Raw genomic sequence first — 24,053 nt, 5'->3', positions numbered from 1 at the left:
CTGGTCAGCAGTCCAATATGTAAAACTTGAGCACATGAAAATATACTGGAACTCTTGGAGTTTAATAAATTGAGTGATTCAAGACGTAGCTCTGGCTTTCTTTGTGAGGGGTGAATATTTGACAAGTAATGTTACAAACTATTTTAAATTCAATCTTTATTTTTCCATTCCTCCATCTCTCCCGTTAATTTTTACAATCCAAGATTGTTAACAAGCTATGTTGATTTCAGTTGTGTCCACTGCCTTTTCTTGAATTATATCATCAGCTTCATAGGATGTTTCATTTGTTGAATTTGAGGCTACATTTGGACTGAGGGCTTTTGTGTTTTTACTTGACTTCCCTGTAAACACACAAAGCAAAATGGAATAATTATTTGAAAATATGAAGTAAAATTTTACTTAAATTTGTTCTAAAATTTTTGTTTTTTCATATTTAAATACACCCTAAAACATTTTAGAGATGACTGAGATTGAATAATTTGGTTTTGAACATTACTTCCTGAAAGTCAAATGAATGAACTATTCGGTAGAAGTAAACATATCGTTTCCATACTTACCTGTTGTTCTTCATGCTTCAAATGAGGAAACTGCACTGTTTATAAGAATGTAACAATTTCTGAGTCACTTAATTATTGTTCCTATTCAAATGAGCTCTGGTGGCCTAGTGGTAAAGAGCTGCTCTGTAATACCAAAGGCACACGGTTCGAGGCCACCAGCTGCTCTGCAGAAGGATAGCAATCACCTCCTGTGCGATTAACTGCCTCTGACACCCATCTGGAGGGTCAGCTATGGGCCTGTTCCAACTCTATGGAACACAACAACAACAACATACATAAAGTAGGGAGCTCAGGTGGTGAGTTCTGTAGAGAGTTATGCTACTTAACCCAAAGGCCAAGCTTCTCTGGTCATTTGAATCCACCAGCTTCCATAGGCAGCTCTGAGGGAGAAAGTGGACAGTCTCCTCCCATGCAATTAACAACCTGTGACATCCAATGGAGGGTTAGCTATGAGTTTACTCTAATTCAAAGGTAATGAGATACATAAACTTTGCTAAAGCAAATGACAGTATTAAAAACATTGCTAAATCTTGGCTAGCACAATCACTTTAAACATGATTTTAAAAATACAGAGCATGGGTATGTGCCCAATTTTTTTTTTTTGTATGTGCCCAATTTAAACTCTAAAAATATACTACCAAAATCTGTAAGGGCTACAGGTATATGCATCTTACTCATGAGAAGTGATCCTGACAAATCTATACCAAGAAAATAGATGATTACCCAATGAATATTATTAGGGGGAGGGGAAGAATAATTATGGAGATAATTTCTCACATTTCACCAACATGTAAAAATGTAAGTTAATAAGAAATATAAGAAGCAACACAAATAAATATTTCTAATACCCTCTATGTTGCTAAATCCTCAGGCCAGCTCACAATCTACATCTTACTTCCTATATCTCTCTCTTATACAGAGCTGTGGTGGCCTAGTGGTAAGAATTTGTGCTGCAATCCTAAAGGCACATGGTTCAAATTCAGTTTTTCTAAAGGAGAAAATGGGCAGTCTCCTCCCATGCAATTTTCTGCCTCAGGGAAACTGTTCTTTACATCTAATTGGGCTGCATTTCACTCATAATCCTCTTATAACTATTTGGTTTACCAGACCATGGGGGATCACTGATAGCTACATCATTATATATATGTATTCTAGAGTGTCCAATTCAATCCATGACAGACTCTATAGCTTTGGAAGTGCTGCAGGACTCAAATCATGGTTCTTATCCCAGGTTTACTCCCAAACTCATTCTGCAGTATAGCTTTTAAAATGGTCTCTAACACCTAAGTGGAAAGGAGATTCTCTGCCAACCTGAAAGTACAGAGTTCAAATCCACCTGCTGCTTCATGGAGAAAGATGTGCTGTCTCCTCCCATGTGATTTACTGCCTCTGAAAACCCACTGGAGGATGAGCTACAGGGCAGCTCCAACTTGATGGTACATAACAGCATGCTGTTGACTTACAGGTACATCTCTAACCCAGACCTCTCCTGAAATCCAGATTTCCTATCTAGTTAGCTTCTCCACCTAGATATCTAGTAGACATCCCTGGCTTACCTCAAAACTTCAAGTCATGTTATTCACCACTAATAAAAAAAGCCTGCCATATTTTTTTCACCTATAATGTGACCATGTAAAATAGTGCACACAAATAAATGATGCAAACAGAGATTAATTTGTGAGGAGGCTGCATGCACAGTGTGGGAAAATTACACAGTATTACACTTTAAGACCTCCTCAGTTAATGATTGTTTTCCATCCCCATTTGCTCAAAGCAAAATCCTGAATCATCCTTGACTCCTCTATTTTTGTCCCCATAACTCATATCCAATTGATCAGATATGTATTGGATATACTTTTTTCATTACATTCAGAATTAGAATACTTTCACTGCTAATCATTATAATTTCTTATCTGAATTATTGTAATTGCTTCCGAATGTCCCTGCATCTACCCTTGCTATCTCATATTCTATTTTCAACACAAACACCTGAGTGTTGTTTTAAACCAAATAAGCCAAAATATCTACTCAGAACCCTCTATTTCACCCCAGTCTTCATGAAAGTTGGCCCGAACTCACAGACACTGACACAAACTATTACCTTCCCAGCGTCCTCTTGTCTACTGTTCTTTCAATGTTCCTTGTTCAAACATTTCATGTACCGTCAAGCCAGCAGCCTTTCTACTTCCCATTCACTTTGTCTGGTATTCTCTTCATACAGATTATTTACCATAACTCCTTCATCTCCAAGTCATTGCTCAAAACTTATCTTTTCTATGAGACCTTCCCTTAAACATACTTATTAAGATTATAGTCTTCATTCCCTCCAATCTCTTTTGCCCTCCATTTTATTCATGGGACTTAATTTCTCACATCCTCCATGACTGAACAATTTGTTATGTTTATCACTTACTGGCCATCTCCCCAACAAAATGATAAGCATCACATGCTAAGAACAGATGATTTATGTAAAGAGGTCTTACACATCAATATGGAAAACATTAACAGAACTGGGTGAGCAAAGAAATGAAAAGAAGTGATATAACTGACAACACACACCAAAAAATAATTAATTGTGTTAGTTAGAAAGAAATAGAAATTATCTTCTTATTTCAATTAAACTCAAATAAAAACTTTTCTTTCTTAGCCAAGGGAGTAGGGTGATGGGAACTTTCATTTCTTTCTGGGAGAAAGAAAAATCAGTACAACTTTCATTTTGATGTTTTAAATTTTCAAGATTTCTAACTCAAATATTTAGCAGGAAGTTCCCAAAGAAGTCATCAGAGATAAGATCTAAAGTTTGTATACAAAGTTAGCCACTGGTTTTACTTAATTTCTAAAAAGTACCTATGTCTCCAATAATAGTCATTCACCATTAATTGACATCAAATAAGAAGTGTTTCATAGTCAAGTTTGAGGAGCTTTCTCATCTTTATATCAAGGTGCCACTAATGGATTCAAATCACCAGAAAATAACTTTTTTCACTAAGCAGCTCAGTTCTCTCAGGAACATCACCAGAGCACCGTTTCAGCGAAAATTGCTGTTGTTCAATGACTTCAAGTTGGAACCTAGCCATAATTGACTCTCCGGACTCAGAGGCTACAAATCACAGGAGAGGAGACTGTCCATCTTTCTCTGACAGAGCAGATGGTGGGTTAGGACATTGTGTCTTGGAGTTGGCAGCATAACTCCTTATCCAGTAGGCCACCAAAACTCCCTTCCAGTGAGTGACAGGATAATGGCTAATTAAATTATCATATATACAATCATTTTTTAGTTATTTCCAAGAAATTACTAATTACATGGAAGGCATTTAACCACACAGTTCTAAGTGAAAGTAGATATAAAGTTATTAATAATGCTTGGTGCCTAAGGTTCATCATTCATTCAAAAATGTCTTTCCTAGCCAATACATTAACTTTCTTTTATGATGAAATAATTATTGTATTAAGAGAGGATGTAGATGTAGATGGGCAGGAATATATGAATGGTATTAGCCTATCCACTAGGAGAATAGCTATCTACCATTCCACAAGGGGATTGGCCAATCTCAGTATTTTGCAAGGGGATTGGCTAGTCTTGCCAATAAATTGAGCAGGCCAGAATGAGAGATCCTCTGGTGACATTGAAGAGAAAGCAAGACAATCTAGGATACCCTTCCTGCGTCAGCTACATTTATGGCAGCAACACCTACAACTGAACTGGAGACCTGAAGTGAGACAAGATCAGGGGGTGGGAGAGTGGGGGACCTGCACTGGCAGGACTGAGAAGTTGGGTACACTGGCCAAAAAGCTGTGAGGCTTTTTGTGTGCCTGCATGCACATTTTGGGAGCTGTCTTGACTATATTATCTTATTAATATGGATTCTAGCCTTTGACTTCCTGATATTTCTTGGTGTGGTCTGTGAGCTATAACATCAGATTTTGGACCCAGCAAAGTAGTAAGGTTGGTAGATTAGTAGAATTACAAGAGTGAGAGGAGGGGCACGTCTGACCTCGTGATATTGTGTTATTGATGCTGTTGATGAGGACAGTTCCCCTTTATGTAGTAGGTAAAGGTCAGATATAACTGTTCTCATGTAGCCCTTCCCTTTTTTTCAACAATAATTAATAGTTAAGATTTATACAGTACCTATTATTAGCCTTTCTTTTTTTAAAACCTATTGTGATCAAACTTGTACTTTTTTTACTCGGCTCAAATTCTGTCCCAGCTTCCCTCTACTCACTCAGCAATCCTTTCTCCCTTTCTTACACTTGGCATTGTGGACACCTACAGAAATACTGATCACTCACTCATTTACTTTGAGTCAGAACCAAATCATAGTGGAACCTCCAGCAGGTTGACAGAGGCTGCATGGGAGGAATTGTTGCTCTTTCTTTTGTGGAGCAGCTGCTAGCATTCCCAATTTTAATTTCTCTCTCTTTCTCCCCCTTTTGCACACTATTCAAAGCTAATAGCTCTTAAGTTTCCAAGTTCCTTGAAAAGAACTTGTCTGTCGAGTTTTAGAAAATCTTTCCCAAGTGGGAATTCCATTGGCTAAGACTTCTCTTCCCCTCAACCATGTGGATTGATGCAGTGACTACTACTACACGGGCTCTTGTGTGTCAGGAAATGTGAAGATGGCACAGGATAGAACAGAATTCATATATTTTTTCATAAGGTTGCTATGAGTCATACTCAACTCACTGGCACCCAACAACAACAGTAACAACTACCTCTTCTTACATCTGTTCTTAATGTTTTGTCCTGAGCTGTCCAGTCAATGGCAAATCATAATGACCATATGCACAATAGCTCTGAACCCTGCTCTATCTTGAGCCAATCCTCTATCTTCGACACTCCTACCCCATTATCCCAGTTACTGTGTCAGTCCACCTCAAGGGTCTTCCTCTTCTGCACTGACCGTCTTCCAAGGACTAGTTCCTCCTGGCAACATGCCCAGAGTATGTCAGATGGAGCTGCTTCTTTAGCTAAATCAAAGCTTTGCCTTAGTATGTTAAAACTGTCTGGATTTGTTCATGTATAAATATAAAGATTATCTTCTAGGGCCACTGAGGACACACCTCTCATCCCATTATGGGTTGAGTTTATAAGTAAATACCCAGAGGGCATTATTATCTCCAAACTTTTGAGGATGATGTCTCATTGCAATTCCCAGAAAACTGCCAATAGGAAATGTATGTGATATTGATCTCTGGACTAATCAGAAAAGTTGGTAAATTTAAAATCTAGGGTCTAGAATCTGTGTAATATTTTGGGTGGGAGGGGGGTGTGTGTATGATAAAACATAGTCCTTTAGGATGTGCTTCTAAGCATTAATCAGAGGTGACATTTCAAGCATGTAAGTTTCTTTTTTAAAGCTTATTTGTTGTAGGTCCAATATTTTCCACTCTGGCAAATAATTGTTGCCCAGTCATCGAGAAACACTATTTAAGCCAAATGTGGTGGTAGAAAATGCCATTAAGATTTGATGAACTGATAAATACTGTTACCTGCAAAGTAGACTTTTAAAACATATTAGATTCAAATGTAGTTAATAAACATTTGAAAATGGAATATATTATTTACAAGGTCCCTTGAAGTAATTGTCCCCATATACCATTTTAAAGCCAAATTGGAAAGTACATGAGTTGTTTCTTTTTCATTCATTTAACATTGTTTATACTCTTCAGTATCATAGTAAATAAATGTAAGATATTTAAAAAAACATATAAATTAATTTCATGATATCAAGGTGGCATTGGGATTTTATAAAAGCATTTCTTTAAACATCTAGAAATTACATATCTTCCTGGGTATGCTTGTTGTTTTAAAGTGTAATACTTACAGCAAGTTCTGCATGTATCATAAGCATCTAATAACTGAAAAAAAAAGTAAACTCTGATTTCCATTAAGTCAGAAACAAATCATAGGTGGTCTTCCACTCGATTTCTGAAGCTGTAAATCACACAGGAGGGATTTCCTTTCTTCCTCTGAAGAAGTAGTTAATGGATTTGAATGACAGAGAGGTTTGGTCTTTGCGTCTGCAGTCCTACAGACTGCTTTTGTTATTAGGAATTCTAAGTTATCTATATTCTACTGGCTCCAATTTCCATAGTTTCATCAACAATTGAAATAGAACCCCAAAAAGCAAATGCAATTGTGCTGCCAACCCAAAGGCACATGGTTCAAATCTACCAGCTGCTCTGCAAGAGAAAGACGGATTGTCTCCTCCTGTGTGATTTATTGCCTCTGAAAATCCACTGGAGTCCAGTCAGCTATGGATAAGTTCCAGTTCGACAGTATACAACAACACTGCCCTCTGAATAGAAAGATTTGCAAAACTTATTCTAATGATGATTCTTCTATTTATTTATCTGATACTAGTAAAGACTCCTACCCAGGTCCAACTCATTGTATACTTAACTACTAGATTCTTCTAATAGTGTTGTTGTTAGGTACAACTGATTCATCAACCTGATGTACAGGAGAAGTAGAGTCTGCCAAACCTGTGTCATTCTCACAATTTCTGCTTTCTTTGGTTCACTGTTGTAGTCACGGTACCAATCTATCTCCTTGAAGGCCTTTCTTATTTGCTGGTGTCTTTTCCAAGCATGATATCTTCCATACTTTTCAAAGCTCAGTATCTTCTCTAGGGACTAACCCCTCTTGATAACATGTTCAATGTGAGATGAATTTTCACTAATTTTGCTTCTAAGTAGCACGTTGAGGTGCATTTCTTGTACTTCTTCCTAGGTAAATAATTTGTTTGGCAGCCCATGGTATATTAAACATGGTAATTCAATGGTATCAATTATTCTTTATTCATTATCCAACAGTTACACAAATTTGAAGGAGCTTAAAATACCATGACTTGGGTCAGGTGCACCTTAGTCTCCAAAATCGCTCTTTACAACGTTAAAGAGATCCTTAGCAGCAGATTTTTCCCATTGTAATATGTCATTTGGTCAATTCCCCTTACAAGAGGTAGTTCTTGGCTACTTTTTCCCATGGGAATTAATTTTGACTTTAAAATGAAATAGTTGACAATTTCTGTTTTTCTTCATTTATCATGTTTATTAGTATAGTTGTGATGGATTTTCATTTTCTTTATGTTGAAGCATAATCTTTACCGAAGGCTATAGTCATCGAGCTTGATCAATAAGGGCTTCACATTTCCTTAATTTTCTACAAGCAAAGTTATATCATTTGCATATCAAAGGTTGTTAATGAGTCTTCTCCAGCCCTCATGCCCCATTCTTTATATTATTTGCTCCATACACATGTTAAGTACGTACAGTGAGAGAATCCAATTCTGATGCATATCTTTCCTTAATTTCAATCTTGCAATATCCCTTTATTATGTCTAAACAACTACTTCTTGGCTTGTACAGGTTTCACATGAGCACAATTAAGTGTTCTGGAATTTCAAATCTTCTGAATGGTATCTATAATTTATTATGATATATAGTCAATAAAACACAAGTAAACATCTCTCTGCTATTCTTCCAGCCAAGATCCATGTCATTACCAATGATATCACTTATTCCAAGTCTTCTGAAAACAGCTTGAATTTCTGGCAGTTCCCTATTGATATGTATTGTACCAGTCATTTATAAATTTCTTTCTGCAATATTTTACTTGCCAGTGATATTAACGTTACTTTTTTTATAATTTCTGAACTGTAGCACCTCTCCAAAATGTGCATAAGTAAAGAGTTCTTCCAATCAGTTGACCAGATAGCTGCCTTTTAGATTTCTTGGCATAGACAAGTAAGCATATTCAGGGCTGCAACTGTTTGCTTAAACACCTCAATTGGATTGAAATTCCATCAATTTCTGGGGCTTTATTTTTCACCAAGGCCTTTGGTACAGTCCGTGCTTCTTTGTTTAGTACCTGAAATAATTTAGCAACCAAATCTTTTTGGTACAGCGACTCTGTGTGCTCCATCTTCTTTTGTTGCTTCCTGTATTCAATATTCTATATTTTGCTCATATAATCCTAAAGTATTGCAGCTTGGAACTTGAATGTGTTGTTTAGCTCTTTCAGCTTGAGAAATGCCAAGTGTGTTCTTCTCTTTTGGTCTCATAATTCTGGGTGTTAGTTATCAAACTTTGCTCTGTCTTCTTGAGATTTTCTTTGAAATGTTCTGTTCAGCTTTCTTCATCAAATTCCCCCCCCCCCATCACTTTCTCTATATTGTAGAGCAAAGTTTGGAGTCTCTTCTGACATCCATTTTGTTGTTTGGTTTTTTTTCCCCCTTGCCTTGCTAATGTATTTTTTCGTCTTCTTTATATGTGATGTGTTGATATCGTTCCACAGCTCATTTTGTCTAGAGTCAATAGTGTTCCATGAATCAAATCTGTTCGTCAGATGGTCTCTAAGTTCAGGTAGGATACATCTTGGCACCATGGAGTTGTCTTCATTTCTTCAGTGCTGGTACAGTCAACAAAATGTCTTAGTTTGGCTTCTTAAAGCAGATCCCTTAAATAACCAATTTGTTACATGAACACAAAAAGAACTGGTTAAAAACACCATATTACAGAATGTAAAGCAGAAATTTTGATTAACAAATTAACACTTGGGTGTTCACTGTCTGCTCACAGCTTAGGAAACTATGAGTGCTTAGTAGTAAGAAAAGAGTGAAGAGAGAATCTGGATAACTGTCTTTCTTTGGAATGATTCTAAATGAGAAAGAAGGAAAGTTTCCAAGACTTAAACATCCCCTAGTTTAATACACATAAACTTTTATTTTTACCCAGTGAAGTAAAAATAAAACCAGTTGCTGCTTTTCTGTTACATGGTAATATTTTGGATTCAATTTTAAATAAGAAATCTGTAATATTTTTGAGCTCCAAAAGGATTTGTTACACATAAAGGGTTTTTCTTATTTAATTTCTATATTTCTTTACCTGAGTGAAGTTTGCCAAGATCCAACATTACTGATTTCTCGACATGAGTTGTTCTCTGCTCCTCAATTCCCATTCCTCCTCCTCATATGTAAATGTCAACCTTCCTTTAATCCTTACCTCCCAGACTGGCATTTAAATTAAAGCTTTGGCCTTTTCCAAAATTTTAAATCCAATTCATCAAACAAAATGTCCCCACTTATTTTCATCATAAGCTCAGGCTATATACTTTTTTACACTATCTGATAAGAGTTATATTTTGCAGTTAATTTTCAGAGCCATCCCTCAGGAGTCCACTTATAACCCTCCTGTGAATGGTGCTCTTTCCTGTCATTTGAAAATATCAAAAGAATGTTCTAGACTTCTGCAGGTTATCTCTTTGTTATCTGGCAGAACTATGATTAAGTTATTCTGTTATGTCACTATCTGTATTATTATCCAAAGGCCCTACAGCAGTTTCCAATTAATAATTCATTATTATTAATGGAAGACCTATATCCATTCCACTCATCCTGCAGGGGTGTTTGTTTGTTTGTTTGTTTGTTTAAGAAACAAATAATCTTACATTGGCACCTTAAAACTGTTCTATTTGTAAGAGAACAATAAACTGAATATCATGTACAAGGCCAAGCAAACTAGAGGATGAAGTAAGCTAAACTTGCTTAATAATGGACCCACCCATTGCCTTTTCTGTTCTTCAGTGTCCTACCATCCATTCAAGAATAGATAGGTGGGTAAATAGGAAGATAGATAAATTATGAAAGCACATTTAAAAATTCATTGTAAAGATAAAATCTTAGCCTTATTCTTTTATTTGACTATCAGTATGCCTTTGTTGTTGTTAGGTTGTTATTTGCTGTCAAGTCAGAACCCACTCATAGCGGACCCTCCAGAAACTTTTCAAAGGCTGTTCATCACACGGAAGGAGAATGTCCACCTCTCTCCCTTGTAAAACCTGGTGGATTAAAACTCTGGGCCATTGGGTTGACAGTACAGCTCCTTCCTACTAGACCACCAAATCCAAATCACTGCAATCTTCCATCATGTTTCCAAGGCTAGAAAACTTTACAGAAGGAGACTGCTCATCTTTCTCCTGCAGAACACCTGATGGATTTGAACTGCTGACCTTTTGATTAGCAGGCCAATATGTTATGCATCAGTTAAGGCTCTTTGATCAGCGAGTAGAGATCATTTTATTGAGAAAAGTTTTCCGACCCTACTTCCCCCTAACTTGCCACTTTTTCTCTTTAGGCATTGATGATTATCGTACATCACAATGACAATGATGTAGCTCCCTTTAAAAATAGTTTAAATGAATTTTTTTCCACAATTGAAAGACTAGTTTGCTTACTGAATTTATCTGGGTGTTGTTGTTGTTGTGTGCCGTCGAGTCACTTGCGACTCATAGCGACCCTATGTACAACAGCCCTAAACTCTGCTCTGTACTGTGCCAATTCACACTGTCTCCGATACACCCATCCCAATTACCCCAGTCACTGAATCAATCCACCTCACAGAGGGCCTTCCCCTCCTGCGCCATCCCTCCAAACTCCCAAGCATAATGTCCTTTTCCAAGGACCGGTCTCTCCTTACAACATGTCCAAAGTATGTTAGATGGAGCCTCAGAATCTTTGCTTCCAAGGAGCCACCCAGTTTAACCCTCTCCAGGACAAATCTGTTTGTTTTCCTAGCAGTCCATGGTATTCTCAATACTCTTCTCCAGCACCACAGCTCAAAGGCATCAATTCTCCTTCTATCCTCCTTGGTCATTGTCCAACTCTCTGATGCATAACAAGTGATTTCAAAGACCATGGCCTGTATCAGACGCACCTTAGTCTCCAGAGAGACACCATTGCTCTTCAATACTTTGGAGAGGTCCCTAACAGCAGACTTTCCCATGGCAATGCGCCTTTTAATTTCCTGGCTACTGGTGCCAAGAGTGTTGATTGTGGAGCCAAGCAAACTAAAGCTTTGAACAATCTCAATCTCTTCACCATCCATCCTGATGGTTCCAATTGGTCCAGTGGTGAGAATCTTTGTCTTCTTGACATTGAGCCTCAATCCATATTGGAGGCTGCAGTCCTTGACCCTCTGAAGCAGGTGCTTCAGGTCCTCCTCAGTTTCAGCAAGCAGGGTTGTGTCATCTGTATAACGTAGAATGTTTAACTGGATAGCATTGCCTAAACCCAAGCTTTGAGGAGAATTCATAAATAATAAATACATCAATGGTTTTGTGCTTGATTTATTTTCTACATTATTGAAACGGTCAAGAAATCCCAAACTCAATATTTTAAATGGCAAGAGCTCTTTAGGGGACTCAGGAGGCTTTTTATGTCATTGATTTCAAGTAACTCCATCTATTACTAAAATCTCAATCAATTCTGGAAGCATTTAAGGAAGAATGGTGCGACTAATAAAGAATGGTTTTACTAAATAACTTGGCACCTCAATTAATTAGAGTTTTGAACAGAGTTTCATTGGAGAAGTGTTGATGTTATGTGGCAGGGAGGTAAGCTCCAAATCAATCCACAAATTTAGTTTAAAACCCATCAAAATACCCCTTAGTTTTATCTTTTTTTAATTCTGACTATATGGCTCAAGAACTTACTTGGAAATCTTAGTATACAAGATGAGCCAACCCCCCCCCAAAAAAAAAAACCCACAAAACATTTTGAACAAGAAATGTATGAGAATTGGAAGCAGTACTAGTTAATCAGATACCAATAAAAGTACAATGGTTTTTTAAACCTCACTAGTTTAATAATAATCAGATTGAAAAATGAAACAGGACCGTCTAAAATCAGATACGAGTATGCATAAAACTTAGCTTATAGCAAAGGTAACATTTTAAATTGACAATGAAAAAGTGATTATCAAGAAATATATGAAGAAAACTTCTGACTGGGTAAAAACATTTGGCAATACCATTTCAGACAATCCTCTCATATCAAAAGTTTGCAGAATCCTTCAGGGCCTCTGCAAGAAAAAGACTGTTAACACAAAATAGGCAAAAGACATTGAAAGACTTTTCACAGAGGAAGATATCTGGATGACCAACAGACACATGAGGAAATGCTCAAAATTAGTGGCAGTAAGAGAGATGCAAATCAAAATCCCAATGACATACCATCTCACCCCAGTAGCAGTGGCAAAGATTAACAGGAAAGCAAGTAATAAATGTTGGAGAGGATACAGCGAGATAGGAACTCTTATACACTGTTGGTGAGGTTCTAGAATGGTACAACCATTCTGGAAGACAGTTTGGCATTTCCTCAAAAATCTGAACATATGGTGCAACCACTGTGGAAGGCAGTATAGCGCTTTCTCAAAAAGTTGCAAATAGAGATACCATTTGACCCAGCAGTTCCACTACTGGGAATATATCCCAAAGAGACCATAACTGACTTCCAAGCAGATATATGTACACCCATGTTTATCACAGCTCTGTTCACAATAGCAAGGAGTTGGAAACAACCCAGGTGCCCATCAAAAAACGAATGGCTAGAGAAGCTGTAGTATATTCACACAATGGAATACTATGCTGCATTGAAAAACAAGGAACTCATTCAATGCTATTCAAAATGGGTGAGCCTGGAGGACATTATGCTGAGTGAAATATCTCAGTCGCAAAAGGACAAATATTGCATGGTGTCACTGCTGTAAAATGGGACTGATATCAGGGTGGGGGTAAGACTGAGAAAAACTGGATAAATTGTGTATACTGCACTGAAACAGATGAGGGAGTGAATAATTTAAAAGTGATGTATGATAGGGTATTATGGTTATCACAAGAGTCCACAATTAAGGTTGCATAGTGGAATGTACTTGGGGTGATGGGAGGGGTGCGGGGGGATTGTGTACCAGGGAGGGAGTCTTTATTTTACTTTTGAAAGAGAGGAGCGAACTGGGGGGCAGGGGATGAGGGCTGGGCAGGTAGAGAAGTGCAGCAATAAATGAATGGAAATCCAAATTCTCTGTAAATGTTCATTGAAATTATTAAAAAAAAATCTGAACATAGAAATTCCATATGACCCAGCTATTTCTGCTCTTGGAATATACCCAAGAAAATGAGAACTGAGGCACAAATGGAGACTTGTATACCAATGTTCATAGCATCATTGTTTACCATCACAAGAATATAGAAACAGGCCAAAATGTCCAATCAAAATAAAATGGATTGAGAAATTATGGTACATTCACATAATGGAATACTAAGCAGCATGCAAGAGCAAAGATTTTGAAAATTGCTACCTAACTTTGGAGGGACTGGAGACTATTTATAGGTAAATTACTATATGAGTGCAGAAAGTAGTATAATTCAACTGAACAGTCACAACAGAGACTTGCTTTTTCAAGATCAATGCAAACCTGTCTGAAGTGTGAAAATCTATAAATCAAAAAAAAGAATGAAATATTATAAAATAAAAGATACACTAACCAAAGCAAAGGGAAGCAATCAAGACATTAAGGAGCTGAATGTCAAAATGCCACTTGGGAAGGCAAATAAAAGTATTATAATGAAATGTGTAAAGAGCTGGAATCAGGAAAGCAAAAGGGCGGAACTCCCTTGGCATTTCTTAAACTGAAGGAACCAAATTCAAGCCTCAAGTTGCAATACTTAAAGATGTTTTGGGCAGAATATTAAATAGTTCAAGAAGCATTAAATGAGCTGGAAGGAGTAAACAGAGTCACTGTAACAAAAAGAGTTGGCTACCACAAAAAAATTTCATGAAAGAACATATGAGCAAGAGCCTGTGGCAATGAAGGAAGAAGTTCAAGTTGCTCTGAAGTAATTGGTAAAAAACAAGGCCCCAGGAATTCACAGAATACCAATGGATATATTTAAAAAACAGACACCACTCTGAATGTGCTAACCAAGTTGTGCCAAGAAAACTTGAGGACAACTACCTGGCCAACTGACTGGAATAGATCTATATCTGTTCCCATTCCAAAGAAAAGTGACCCGATAGAGTGCAGAAAGTATAGAACAATATCATTACTATCACATGCTAGCAAGATTCGGCTAAAAATTATCCAAAAAGGACTGAAACAGCACATCAGTAGAGAAATGCCAGATGTACAGGCTAGGCTTAGAAGAGGTTGTGGTACTAAGGATATTATAGCTAATATTAAATGGATCTTGGTTGAAAGCAGAGGATACCAAAGGAATGTCTCTGTTTCATTGACTATGCAAAGACATTTGACTGTGTGGATCATAACAAACTGTGGCTGACTCTGAGAAGAATGGGAATCCCAGAACACTTGATTGTTCTGATGCAGAACTTACACTTGGACCAGGAGGCAGTCGTCAGAACAGAGCAAGGAAACACTACATGGTTCAAAACTGGGAAGGGTGTATGCCAGGGGTGTGTCCTATCTCCATACCTTTTCTATCTATACGCGGACAGATCATCAGGGAAGCTGGGCTCTATGAGGAGAAATATAGCATCAGGATTGGAGAAAGACTCATCAACAATTTGAGTTATGCAGATGACACAATCTTGCTTGCTGAAACAGAGGAGGACCTGAAACACTTACTGCAGAAGGTCAAGGGCTGAAGCCTTCAGTATGGAATGAAGCTCAATATAAAAAAAATATAGATCCTCATCACTGGGCAGCATCAGGATAGACAATGAAGAGACTGAGTTTATTAACAGCTTTAGTTTGCTTGGCTCCAAAAATCAACACTCTTGGTACCAGCAGCCAGGAAATCAAATGACAAATTGCACTGGGAAAGTCTGTAGTCAGGGACCTCACTAGAGTACTGAACAATGATGTCAGTCTGGAGACTAAGGTGCACCTGATCAAGGCCATAGTCCTTTCAGTTACATGCTATGCATCAGAAGGCTAGAAAATAACTAAGGATGACAGAAGAAGAATTGATGCCTCTGAGTTGTGGTGCTGGAGAACAGTATGAAGTGCTAAGAGAATATACAGGTTCATTCTGGAGAGAGTGAAATCAGGCTGCTCCTTGGAGGCAAAATTCTGATGCTCCATTTGACATACTTTGAGCATGTTTCAAGGAGAGACCAGCCATTAGAGAGGTACATTTTGCTTGGCATGGTGAAGGACAGCAAAGGAGAGGAAGATCCTTGATGGGATGGATTGACTAAGTGATTGGGGTCATAGGGGATAGGTATGTCAGAGACAGTGAGGTTGGCTCACGATAGAGCAAGGTTCAGAGCTATTGTACATAGAGTCACTATGAGACACAGGTGACTTGACAGCACATACCAACAACAACAACAAAGAAAAAAAGCTCTTTTGGCCTAGTGGGTAAGGAAGGAACTACACTGCAAACCCAGATGCTGGGGGTTCAAATCCACAAGTTGCTTCTTCGGAGAGAGATGGGCAATCTTCTCCTGTGTGATTTACAGCCTCTGAAAACCCACTGGAGGAAGAGCTATGAGTTGGCTCCAACTTGACAGCACATAACAACAGAGCAACAAAGGAAAATTATTCTCAAACATCTAATTAAGCTTCATTGCAAAGCCAGAGGCATGCAGTTTGACTTCACCAGCTGCTCTATTTTGAGAAAGATGAACAATCCCTTCCAGTATAATTTACTGCCTCTGAAAACTAGTTGGAGGGTCAGCTATAGGTCATTACAAGTCTATGGTACATAAAAACAGCAATAATTTTAGATTTAGAGTACTTCAGTTTACTAGAAAGAAAAAAAAATATCTAGTACCCTGACTCAATTTTAACATGTGTACAGAACAAGTGAAAACTTAATTTGCTGTGTAAGCTTTCACCAAGAACTCAATAAAATATTCTTTTAAAAAAATAACATTTGCTATATTTTCAAAATCCTACTTTAATAATATGTTTTAAGGATCACCTACAACCTCCCCCATTTCCTTGCTAAAAATGTATATTATAAATTCGGTAAGTTTTTTCAATCTAGTAGAAAAAAAACATCTTGTGCTTTAAACTACATTTGAGATTAATAGTGATATCGCTAATATGTTCATACATAAATGAGATGTTCACGTTTTTTCTTTCAAAAATTTCCTACTCATTATAACTTATATTTTCTTATCACATTATTTATTTTTTCATATAGAGGTGAAATACTGTGACTCTTTGTATATGACCCATGTATTAAAATTTTCATTAAAAAATTAAAGTGCTTATACAAAGACTACAGACATTGATTATAATAAAAATAAAAAAAATTAAAGTGATTAAAAACCATATGTCCTTTTGTTGTTGCTAGATACTGTGTAGTCAGTCTGGACTCATAGCAATCTAATGTATTACATGAAATGCACCGTCTGATCCTGCACCATCTTCAAGGTCATTGCCATGTTCAAGTCTACTGTTTTCCCTTAGGTCATTGAAAGCCCTTGTGATGAAAACCATTTCAATTACTAAAATGACTCTAAAACAACACAAGTTGAGTCTTAAGGACAGATAATTTTGAAAGAAAAGTATGGCAACTGGTAAATATATATATATATACACACACACACACACACACACACACACACACATATATATATATATAATATTTGCTTGATTTTTTAAACATTTTCTTAAACAAACATGTTCCCCACCTTTAAAACATTCCTTATAAGGAGCAAAGCTCCAGACCTATTTCCTCAATAAATAGTGTATTGGCACCTATTGCTAGGCAGAAAAATCACTGGAATGGAACACGCGTATTTAACTACAGGAACAGCAATGTTTAATTATCACTTCAAAGGACTGTACTCAAATATAAACCATTTTCTCTTCCCATTCCTAGGGAGCAGAATCACAGCAGTTGAAAACAGCAGGAAGGCAGAGATCAAATAAAATCCTGCCTTACCAATAGTAAACACTCAGGAAAAGTTTACTTCATTTGGTGAGTTGATAAATAGAATGTTTTTAATAGGTGTGAAGTAGGAACATTTCCTTTAAACAGCTTAATCTAACTATATAAAAAGTACTTTTGAAGAACGAAGGAACTAAATGGTGTTCCCCACTTTCTCCATGAACTCCACCACCAAATATATAACACACCCTTATATATCTGGAAAAGAGACCTGGTGGCACAGTGGTTAAGTGTTTGGCTGCTATTCCACGAGCTGTTCCAGGGGAGAAAAGTAGGCAGTCTACATCAGTAAAGATTAGAGCCTGGGAAATTTTTGGAGGAAGCTCTATCTTTAAGGATCACTATGAGTCAAAATAATGGGCACCCATGGTGGACAATGTTGGCTGGAGCTTCCCGGCTAAATCAAGCCTGGAAGCAGGAGCGGCATCCACTTCCAAAATGGCTTGCCTCCGGAAACTCTATGTACGAACAGTGCTCAGGCCATTCGTTCTAGGGTCGCTATGAGTCGTCTAAGACTCGATGGCATTAAACAACAATAACAACAATGAGTTAAAATAAACTTCACAGCAGTGTTTTGTTTTTAGTTGTGTTGTTAGATGCTGTTGAGTTGGCTCTGAAACTCTGCCCAATCCTGTGCTACCTCCATGATATCTGCTGTGTTGAAGCTCACTGCTGCAGTCACTGTTTCAGTCCATCCCAGTCAAAGTCTTCCTTTCTTCTGCTGACCTTTCACTTGTCCAAGCATAGTGTCCTTCTCTGGGGACGAGGTCCTCATGATACCAAGGCTCAGGAGTAATGCTGTTTAGAAATAGAGGCTTCTTTACCAAGTGAGGTGATTTCTAACTAGGATTTTAATTAAATTACAAAAAGGTGGTAAAGCGCCCACACAGAGGAAGACGGGCACTTGAGGATCCCCAGGCATCCCCACCAGACACCAGAAGATAAAAGGGATGCTCACAGGAAGAATTGCCATAGTGGAGACTCTGATTTGGATGCTCAGCTTCCACAATGTTGAGAAAATCAATTTCTGTTCATTAAAGCCCCTCAGGTGTGGTAATTTGTGCTATGCAGCTACACTAGGGAGCTAAGACAGTGTGTTTCCTTAGGTCGCCAGCAATAAGACTGTAGAATGTGAATTCTGTTGCTGGGTTCCTAAAATCAAGACTAAATAAAATTTTGGAGCAGATGCTGAAAAAAAATTGGGGTTGTAGAAAGATTAAGTTTGATACATTTAGTTCATTGTGTAGAGGACGTTCTCAGTAACTGCTTGATCATTTTAATGGTGATGGTAGGTTAAGTCAGTATTTCTCAAAGTAGGCTCCCTTAATCACCTACAATAGAGATGCAATGCTGCACCACTCAGCTCATTCAACAAGCAATTTATGAAGATACAGAAGGTACTGAACAAATTCAACAAAAATGTCTACTTTCATGGAGATTACTTTCTAGTTTGAAGTAGAGGAGAGCTTGACAATCAACAGCTCAGCTAACTGCGGTGGAGTTAGAACTGACTCGTAGCTGACCCTCCAGAAGAGTTTGGAGACTGTAAATCACAAGAGAGGAGATTGCTCATCTTTCTGCTGTAGAGTTGCTGGTGGATTCAAGCCACCAAAGAGGTTAGCAGGACTGCTCCCCACAGATTATACCACCACAGCACCCTTTGTTAGAAAACAGGTGAGTAAAAGCTATGCTATGTTAGTGGTAAATGCTGAAGAGAAAAACAGATTATGAGGGGAGTCTAAAAGGTTCAAGAAGAATATTGCAAATGGAATGAGCAAAAAAGTTCACCTGAGAAGGTGTGATTATAAGTAAATATTTAAAAGAAAGGAAGGTACAAGTCATAGAGTTATCTGAGGGAAGCCTTCAAAGAGTGTATTTCAAGGCCACTGTGGTCAAGCCTGAGGAGATGAGAAACGAGGAAAGGAGAAAAGGGTAGACCAGAAAGGTCCTCAGAGCTCACAATAACAACTGTGTTTTAAAATGAAAGAGATGGGAAGCATTAGAGTTTTGAGCAGAAGCACAGCATCACCGGACTGTATTTTAAAGTGCTCAGTCTGACTGTTGTGTGGAGAGCAGACAGCAGAGGACCACGGGCAGAAGTGGAGAGATGAGCTACATTTTTTAAAAAAATGCAGATTCCCCTCTGCATCCCTAGAGAGTCCGATTGTAGAATTTGTGTTTTTAACAGGTCCTCTAGGTGATCCATAGGTGCAGTAAACATTGAGAGCTGCTAATTTAAATTATCTAAGCAATCTTGAGAAAAAGAAATTAATTTTATGTGATTATTTGATAAACACATTCTCTGCTTCACTTTGCCTATGGAGAAACTGGGTCTAAACAATTTGGACTAAATTCACAATGGTTAAAACCTATCAATTCATCCATGCAGGCTCCAAATGCTATTTCAGGAAGAAAACTCCACAACGATGTTGGTTCCTTGTTCTAATAAAGGGCACCCTCCGAGAGAGGTGCCATCTCCAGAGAAGGAAACTAGAGCTAAATAATTATGCCGTCACAGTGTATTTAATGCAACTTCAGAGCATGTGCTCCATAAATGTAAGTTCGGGATTAAGCTTACAGAAATCAGAACGAATAGAACTTGTCTCAAGTTTTAAAAACAAAGTGTTCATCCTGTATTTAAGTAAGAAGCAAGTGAACATCAATTGTTGTTGCTGTTCAGTGCCATCAAGTCAACCATGAGGCAAAGCAATATTAGGAATAGACTAGAACCATGCCCTATCCTGCACTATCCTCACTATCTCTGATATGCTCGCACTTATTGATACAATCACTGTGTCAACCCATCTCATTGAAGGTTTTCTTCTCTTTTTCTGAGGCTCCACCTTTCCCAGTTTGAAATCCTTTTCCAAAGATTGCCCCCCTCCTGACAAGATGTTCAAAGTCTGTAAGACAATATTTTACCATCCTTGCCTGTAAGGAGGAGTGCCCTCCCTGGTTGCACTTCCTCCAAGAGAGACATATTTGTTCTTTTGGCAATCTATGGGGTATTAGGAGCTCTTTTGGCTTACAGTATTGTGCTGCCAATCCAAAAGTATGTGTTTTGAATCCATCAGTTGCTCCGTAGGAGATCCTCTGGAAACCTGCTGGAGGGTCAACAATGGGTCAGTTCTGACACGGTGGCACTCTTCTCCAACACTATAATTCTAAAGGCATAGATTATTCTGTCATCTATTTTCATTGTCCAATTTTCAGATGCACAGGAAGCAACTAAAAGCACTATGCATCAGATTATTCTTTAAACTGACATCTGTGCTTTTTAGCAGTTTGGAGACATCCTTGATTTTTCCCAATGCAACATTCGTTTTTGGTTTTGTTTGGGGTTTGGTTTATTTTGGGTTAAACACCTATAAATTCTATCTATGTCTTTGAAACTAGAATTCAAAACTGCTGCTTTTTTGTGTGTGTTTTGGATTTGTTTCTTAAAAATGACATTTGTATTAAAAGTCTTAAAATGAAGAGACAACAGTTAAACACATGTCAGGAATTTAAAAAAAATTACAATTAGTTGGAATCCTCTTGGTACAGCACAATAGTCAATTTTGCTCTTTGCTTCTGGAGGAACATTCTAGAACAGTAAATCATTATAAAATGCAAAAAGGAGCTAATGCCTGAAAATTTACACAGAGAGAGAGAGAGAGAGAGAGAGAGACAGAAAAAGAGAAAATGAAAATGCAAAGCATGAAAATTAGGTTTTAAAGACTGGAAATAATAAAGAAATTCATTAAACAGCAGGCTCTATTGTCTTGGCTTGTGTAGCAAGATTACTAAAAGGGAACTGGGAAGTGGATTGTAGAATAGCAGATACTAGGTTAAGGTGGGAAGTTCACAGGTTGGAACCAGTTGGAACAGCTGAGTTTTGAAGGTACTCTGCAGACACAGGGCTGAGGGCCCTGAATAACATTTAGGAAGTCTTTGTACTGTATTTTAAAGAGCTAGTCATCAAAATCTGTTACTGCCACACAAACAATTTTTTAAAAAGACAAAGAAAAATTAAAACAAAACTGCTGCTTTTTAAAATATACTAATAGAAATGTAAGGAGCCCAAGTGGTTTAGCGCTAAGGAATTGCACTGTCAAGTCAAAAGTTATGCAGTTCAAATCCCCCCTTGGCTCTGTGGGAGAAAGGCAATCTTCCTGGAGGGTCAGTTAGGAGTTATCCAGGTCGAACCTGATGGTACTCGACAACAGTAGAAATGTAGAAAGCTCTCGTGGCCTAGTGGGTAAGGAGTTGCACTGCCAACCTAAAAGCAAGATTCAGATTCCCCAGCTACTTTGAGGGAGAAAGAGGGGAGATCTCATCCAGTATACTTTACAACCTCGGAAAACATGCTGGTGTTCAGCTATGAGTTGATGCCACCCAACTTGACAGCCATGGCTCGAGTTGGGTTGAAGAGAAATGTGCTTCAAGTTGATTCCACCCACTGTTTGGTTAACAGTCACATGTTTAGCCATTGCATCCATGGCTCCTTCACAGAAGTTTATATATACTAAAATTATAATAATTCTTTCTGACTGAGTTTTAAAATGACAACAATTAGCTTTTGTACAACACTTGATAACTGAAACAATACAAAGCTTCACAAATCATACCTAAAAAAAAGTTTTACATTGCACTACACACACACTATATATGTATGTATGTGTGTGTGTACATATACATATATACAAACAAATAAACACTTGAGTGGCATCTACTTTCTAAACAACATGCCTCTGGAAACTCTATGAACTTTGATAAGTGTTAATAGTTATAGAGGAGCTTCAGACCTTTTGTTCACAGGGTCGCTATGAGTCATGCTCGACTCGAAGGTAATCAATAACAACAACTTTATATTTTAACAACCTTGTCATCAAATCAAGAACATCTGTCTTATGCATATTTTCTGACTTCCTTTATATGCCTCTAAATTATTGCTTATGCCCTAACAGAACTCTACTCTTAATAGGCACATAAGTAGATGCTTAACTGATCAATGACTAACCAATCTCCTGTTGTTAGGTGCCATGGAGTCAAGTATGACTCATAGCCACCCTATTAACAACAGATCCAAACCTTGTTGTATCCTGTGCCGTCTCCACACTTCCTGATACACAAGAGCCCAGTGTACCAGTTACTGTACCAACCAACCTGTTTGAGGGTCTTCGCCTTCACCGACCCTCCACCCTTCCCAGCATCATGTCCTTCTCCAAGGAACAGCCCTTCCTAGCAACATGCCCAAAGTATGTAGGGCAAAGCCTCATCATTTTTGCCTCCAAAGAGAACTACGGCTAGAGAAGTGAAAAAAGACAATCAACTGTGAGGTGTCTTATCTCTCTATTTTATTTCTTTGGTTTCATGCCATAACAAATTAAAACTTCCAAGAAGACAGAACCTTTATAAGTGAAAGGTATTGTAAATAGATTAAGGTAGATTTATGGGAGCACTATTTTTTTTTCCCTGAGAACATTTACATCATGCTACTATTGTTCCTTGGGCACTTTTTCTCTAGGGTATTCCATCATTAAGATCTGATTTAGTGTGAATTTTTCCAAAGACACATAATAAACTGTATTTTTTAAAAGCATTCTTTGTTAGCAGTATGATCTACTGCTCAGGTACAGATTATTCTCTTGGATAGAGTACAGGTAATTGGTTACAAATAATAGACGCTGATTACCTTCTTGAAAGGAAGAAGCTTCTAGGTGTTGTAGTTTAAGGCCAGTGTCTAATCTTTGAGGCTTTGTATACAGAAATAAATAGCAGAGGACGCAGACACTGATGACAAAGGCAAGTAAAACAAGGGCAGCAATTCCCAATCCAATCAAGGCGCCGATGCTAAGGTAGAAAAGACAAGGCATTTCATATAAGTGTCACATGAGAAGATTTCCAAAAAAAGAAGTGATTGAAACATTAATTCATGTTCTCCATCACTCATGTTCTCATCACTCAAAATCAAATCTGATTTTTGTTTAGAAAATATACATTTGAAATTTGCATATTACTTTTTTTTTTACATTACTTTTTTTTGACCACCAAATGCTAATGTTTCCTCCATAGATTTTCAGGCTTTTTTTGAATTTATATGGTAATTGTGAGTTTGAGAGATCATGTGAATTCATTTTACAAGTAAAATGTCACATGATCCTTTAGCGATATTTAGAAAAGAACTCATTCGAACAAATTTTAGAAGGGAAGATCAAACTCTCCAATAACAAATGCATAGAAAATATTAGCTTTTGCAAAAGTATGAAAGCAAATATTTATTGGCAAAGTAGAACTGGAAATAAAAGTAGGAAAAGCTGATACATAAATCTACACATATTATCAAGATAGTTCAAATGAAAGAAAAACAGTATTTCTGAAATTTATATAAATTTGATGCTTAGTCTGTTTTCGACCTTGTAAAAAGGTATTCTATTAATTGCTTCAAGCATCAAGAAACACTTGTACTCTTCTCTAAAAACAAAATGCATATATTATTTTATCCATTATGCATTAAATCTGTACAGTTTCCTCTGATGAAGTTACTCATAATACTAAACAATTAAAGAACACTATAGCTTGACTCATTGACTGAGGTAACAGGGATAGGTGTATCAGAGACAATAAGGCTGGCTCAGGATAAAGCAGGGTTCAGAGCGGTTGTACATAGGGTCACTATAAGCCACAAGGAACTCGACAGCACATAACAACAACATAGCACAGCTTTTATAAACATATCAACATAATACTTTTTTAAAGGCTGAAACTCTGTTACTTTATTTTTTAAATAAATTTTTTTATTTTAA

The 24,053-nt window shown here is 37.5% G+C and overlaps 1 protein-coding gene across 1 annotated transcript in view; it reads right to left on the bottom strand.

Annotated features, from left to right (window-relative positions):
* Positions 1-207: 207 nt before the first annotated feature.
* The window catches only part of FAM159B (family with sequence similarity 159, member B), a 37,530-nt gene continuing 13,684 nt past the window's right edge, over positions 208-24,053 (bottom strand). Inside the window, exons 2-3 of the mRNA XM_006899380.1 lie at positions 22,943-23,100; positions 208-341 (exon numbers count right to left, since the gene is read on the bottom strand). Coding sequence (XP_006899442.1) covers positions 208-341; positions 22,943-23,100 — 292 coding nt within the window. The remainder of the gene's footprint in view (positions 342-22,942; positions 23,101-24,053) is intronic.

Source organism: Elephantulus edwardii, unplaced genomic scaffold (assembly GCF_000299155.1).
Source record: "Elephantulus edwardii isolate Elephantulus edwardi_28Jun2011 unplaced genomic scaffold, EleEdw1.0 scaffold00254, whole genome shotgun sequence".
Taxonomy (NCBI): domain Eukaryota; kingdom Metazoa; phylum Chordata; class Mammalia; order Macroscelidea; family Macroscelididae; genus Elephantulus; species Elephantulus edwardii.
This window is presented reverse-complemented; position numbering and strand designations above follow the sequence as displayed.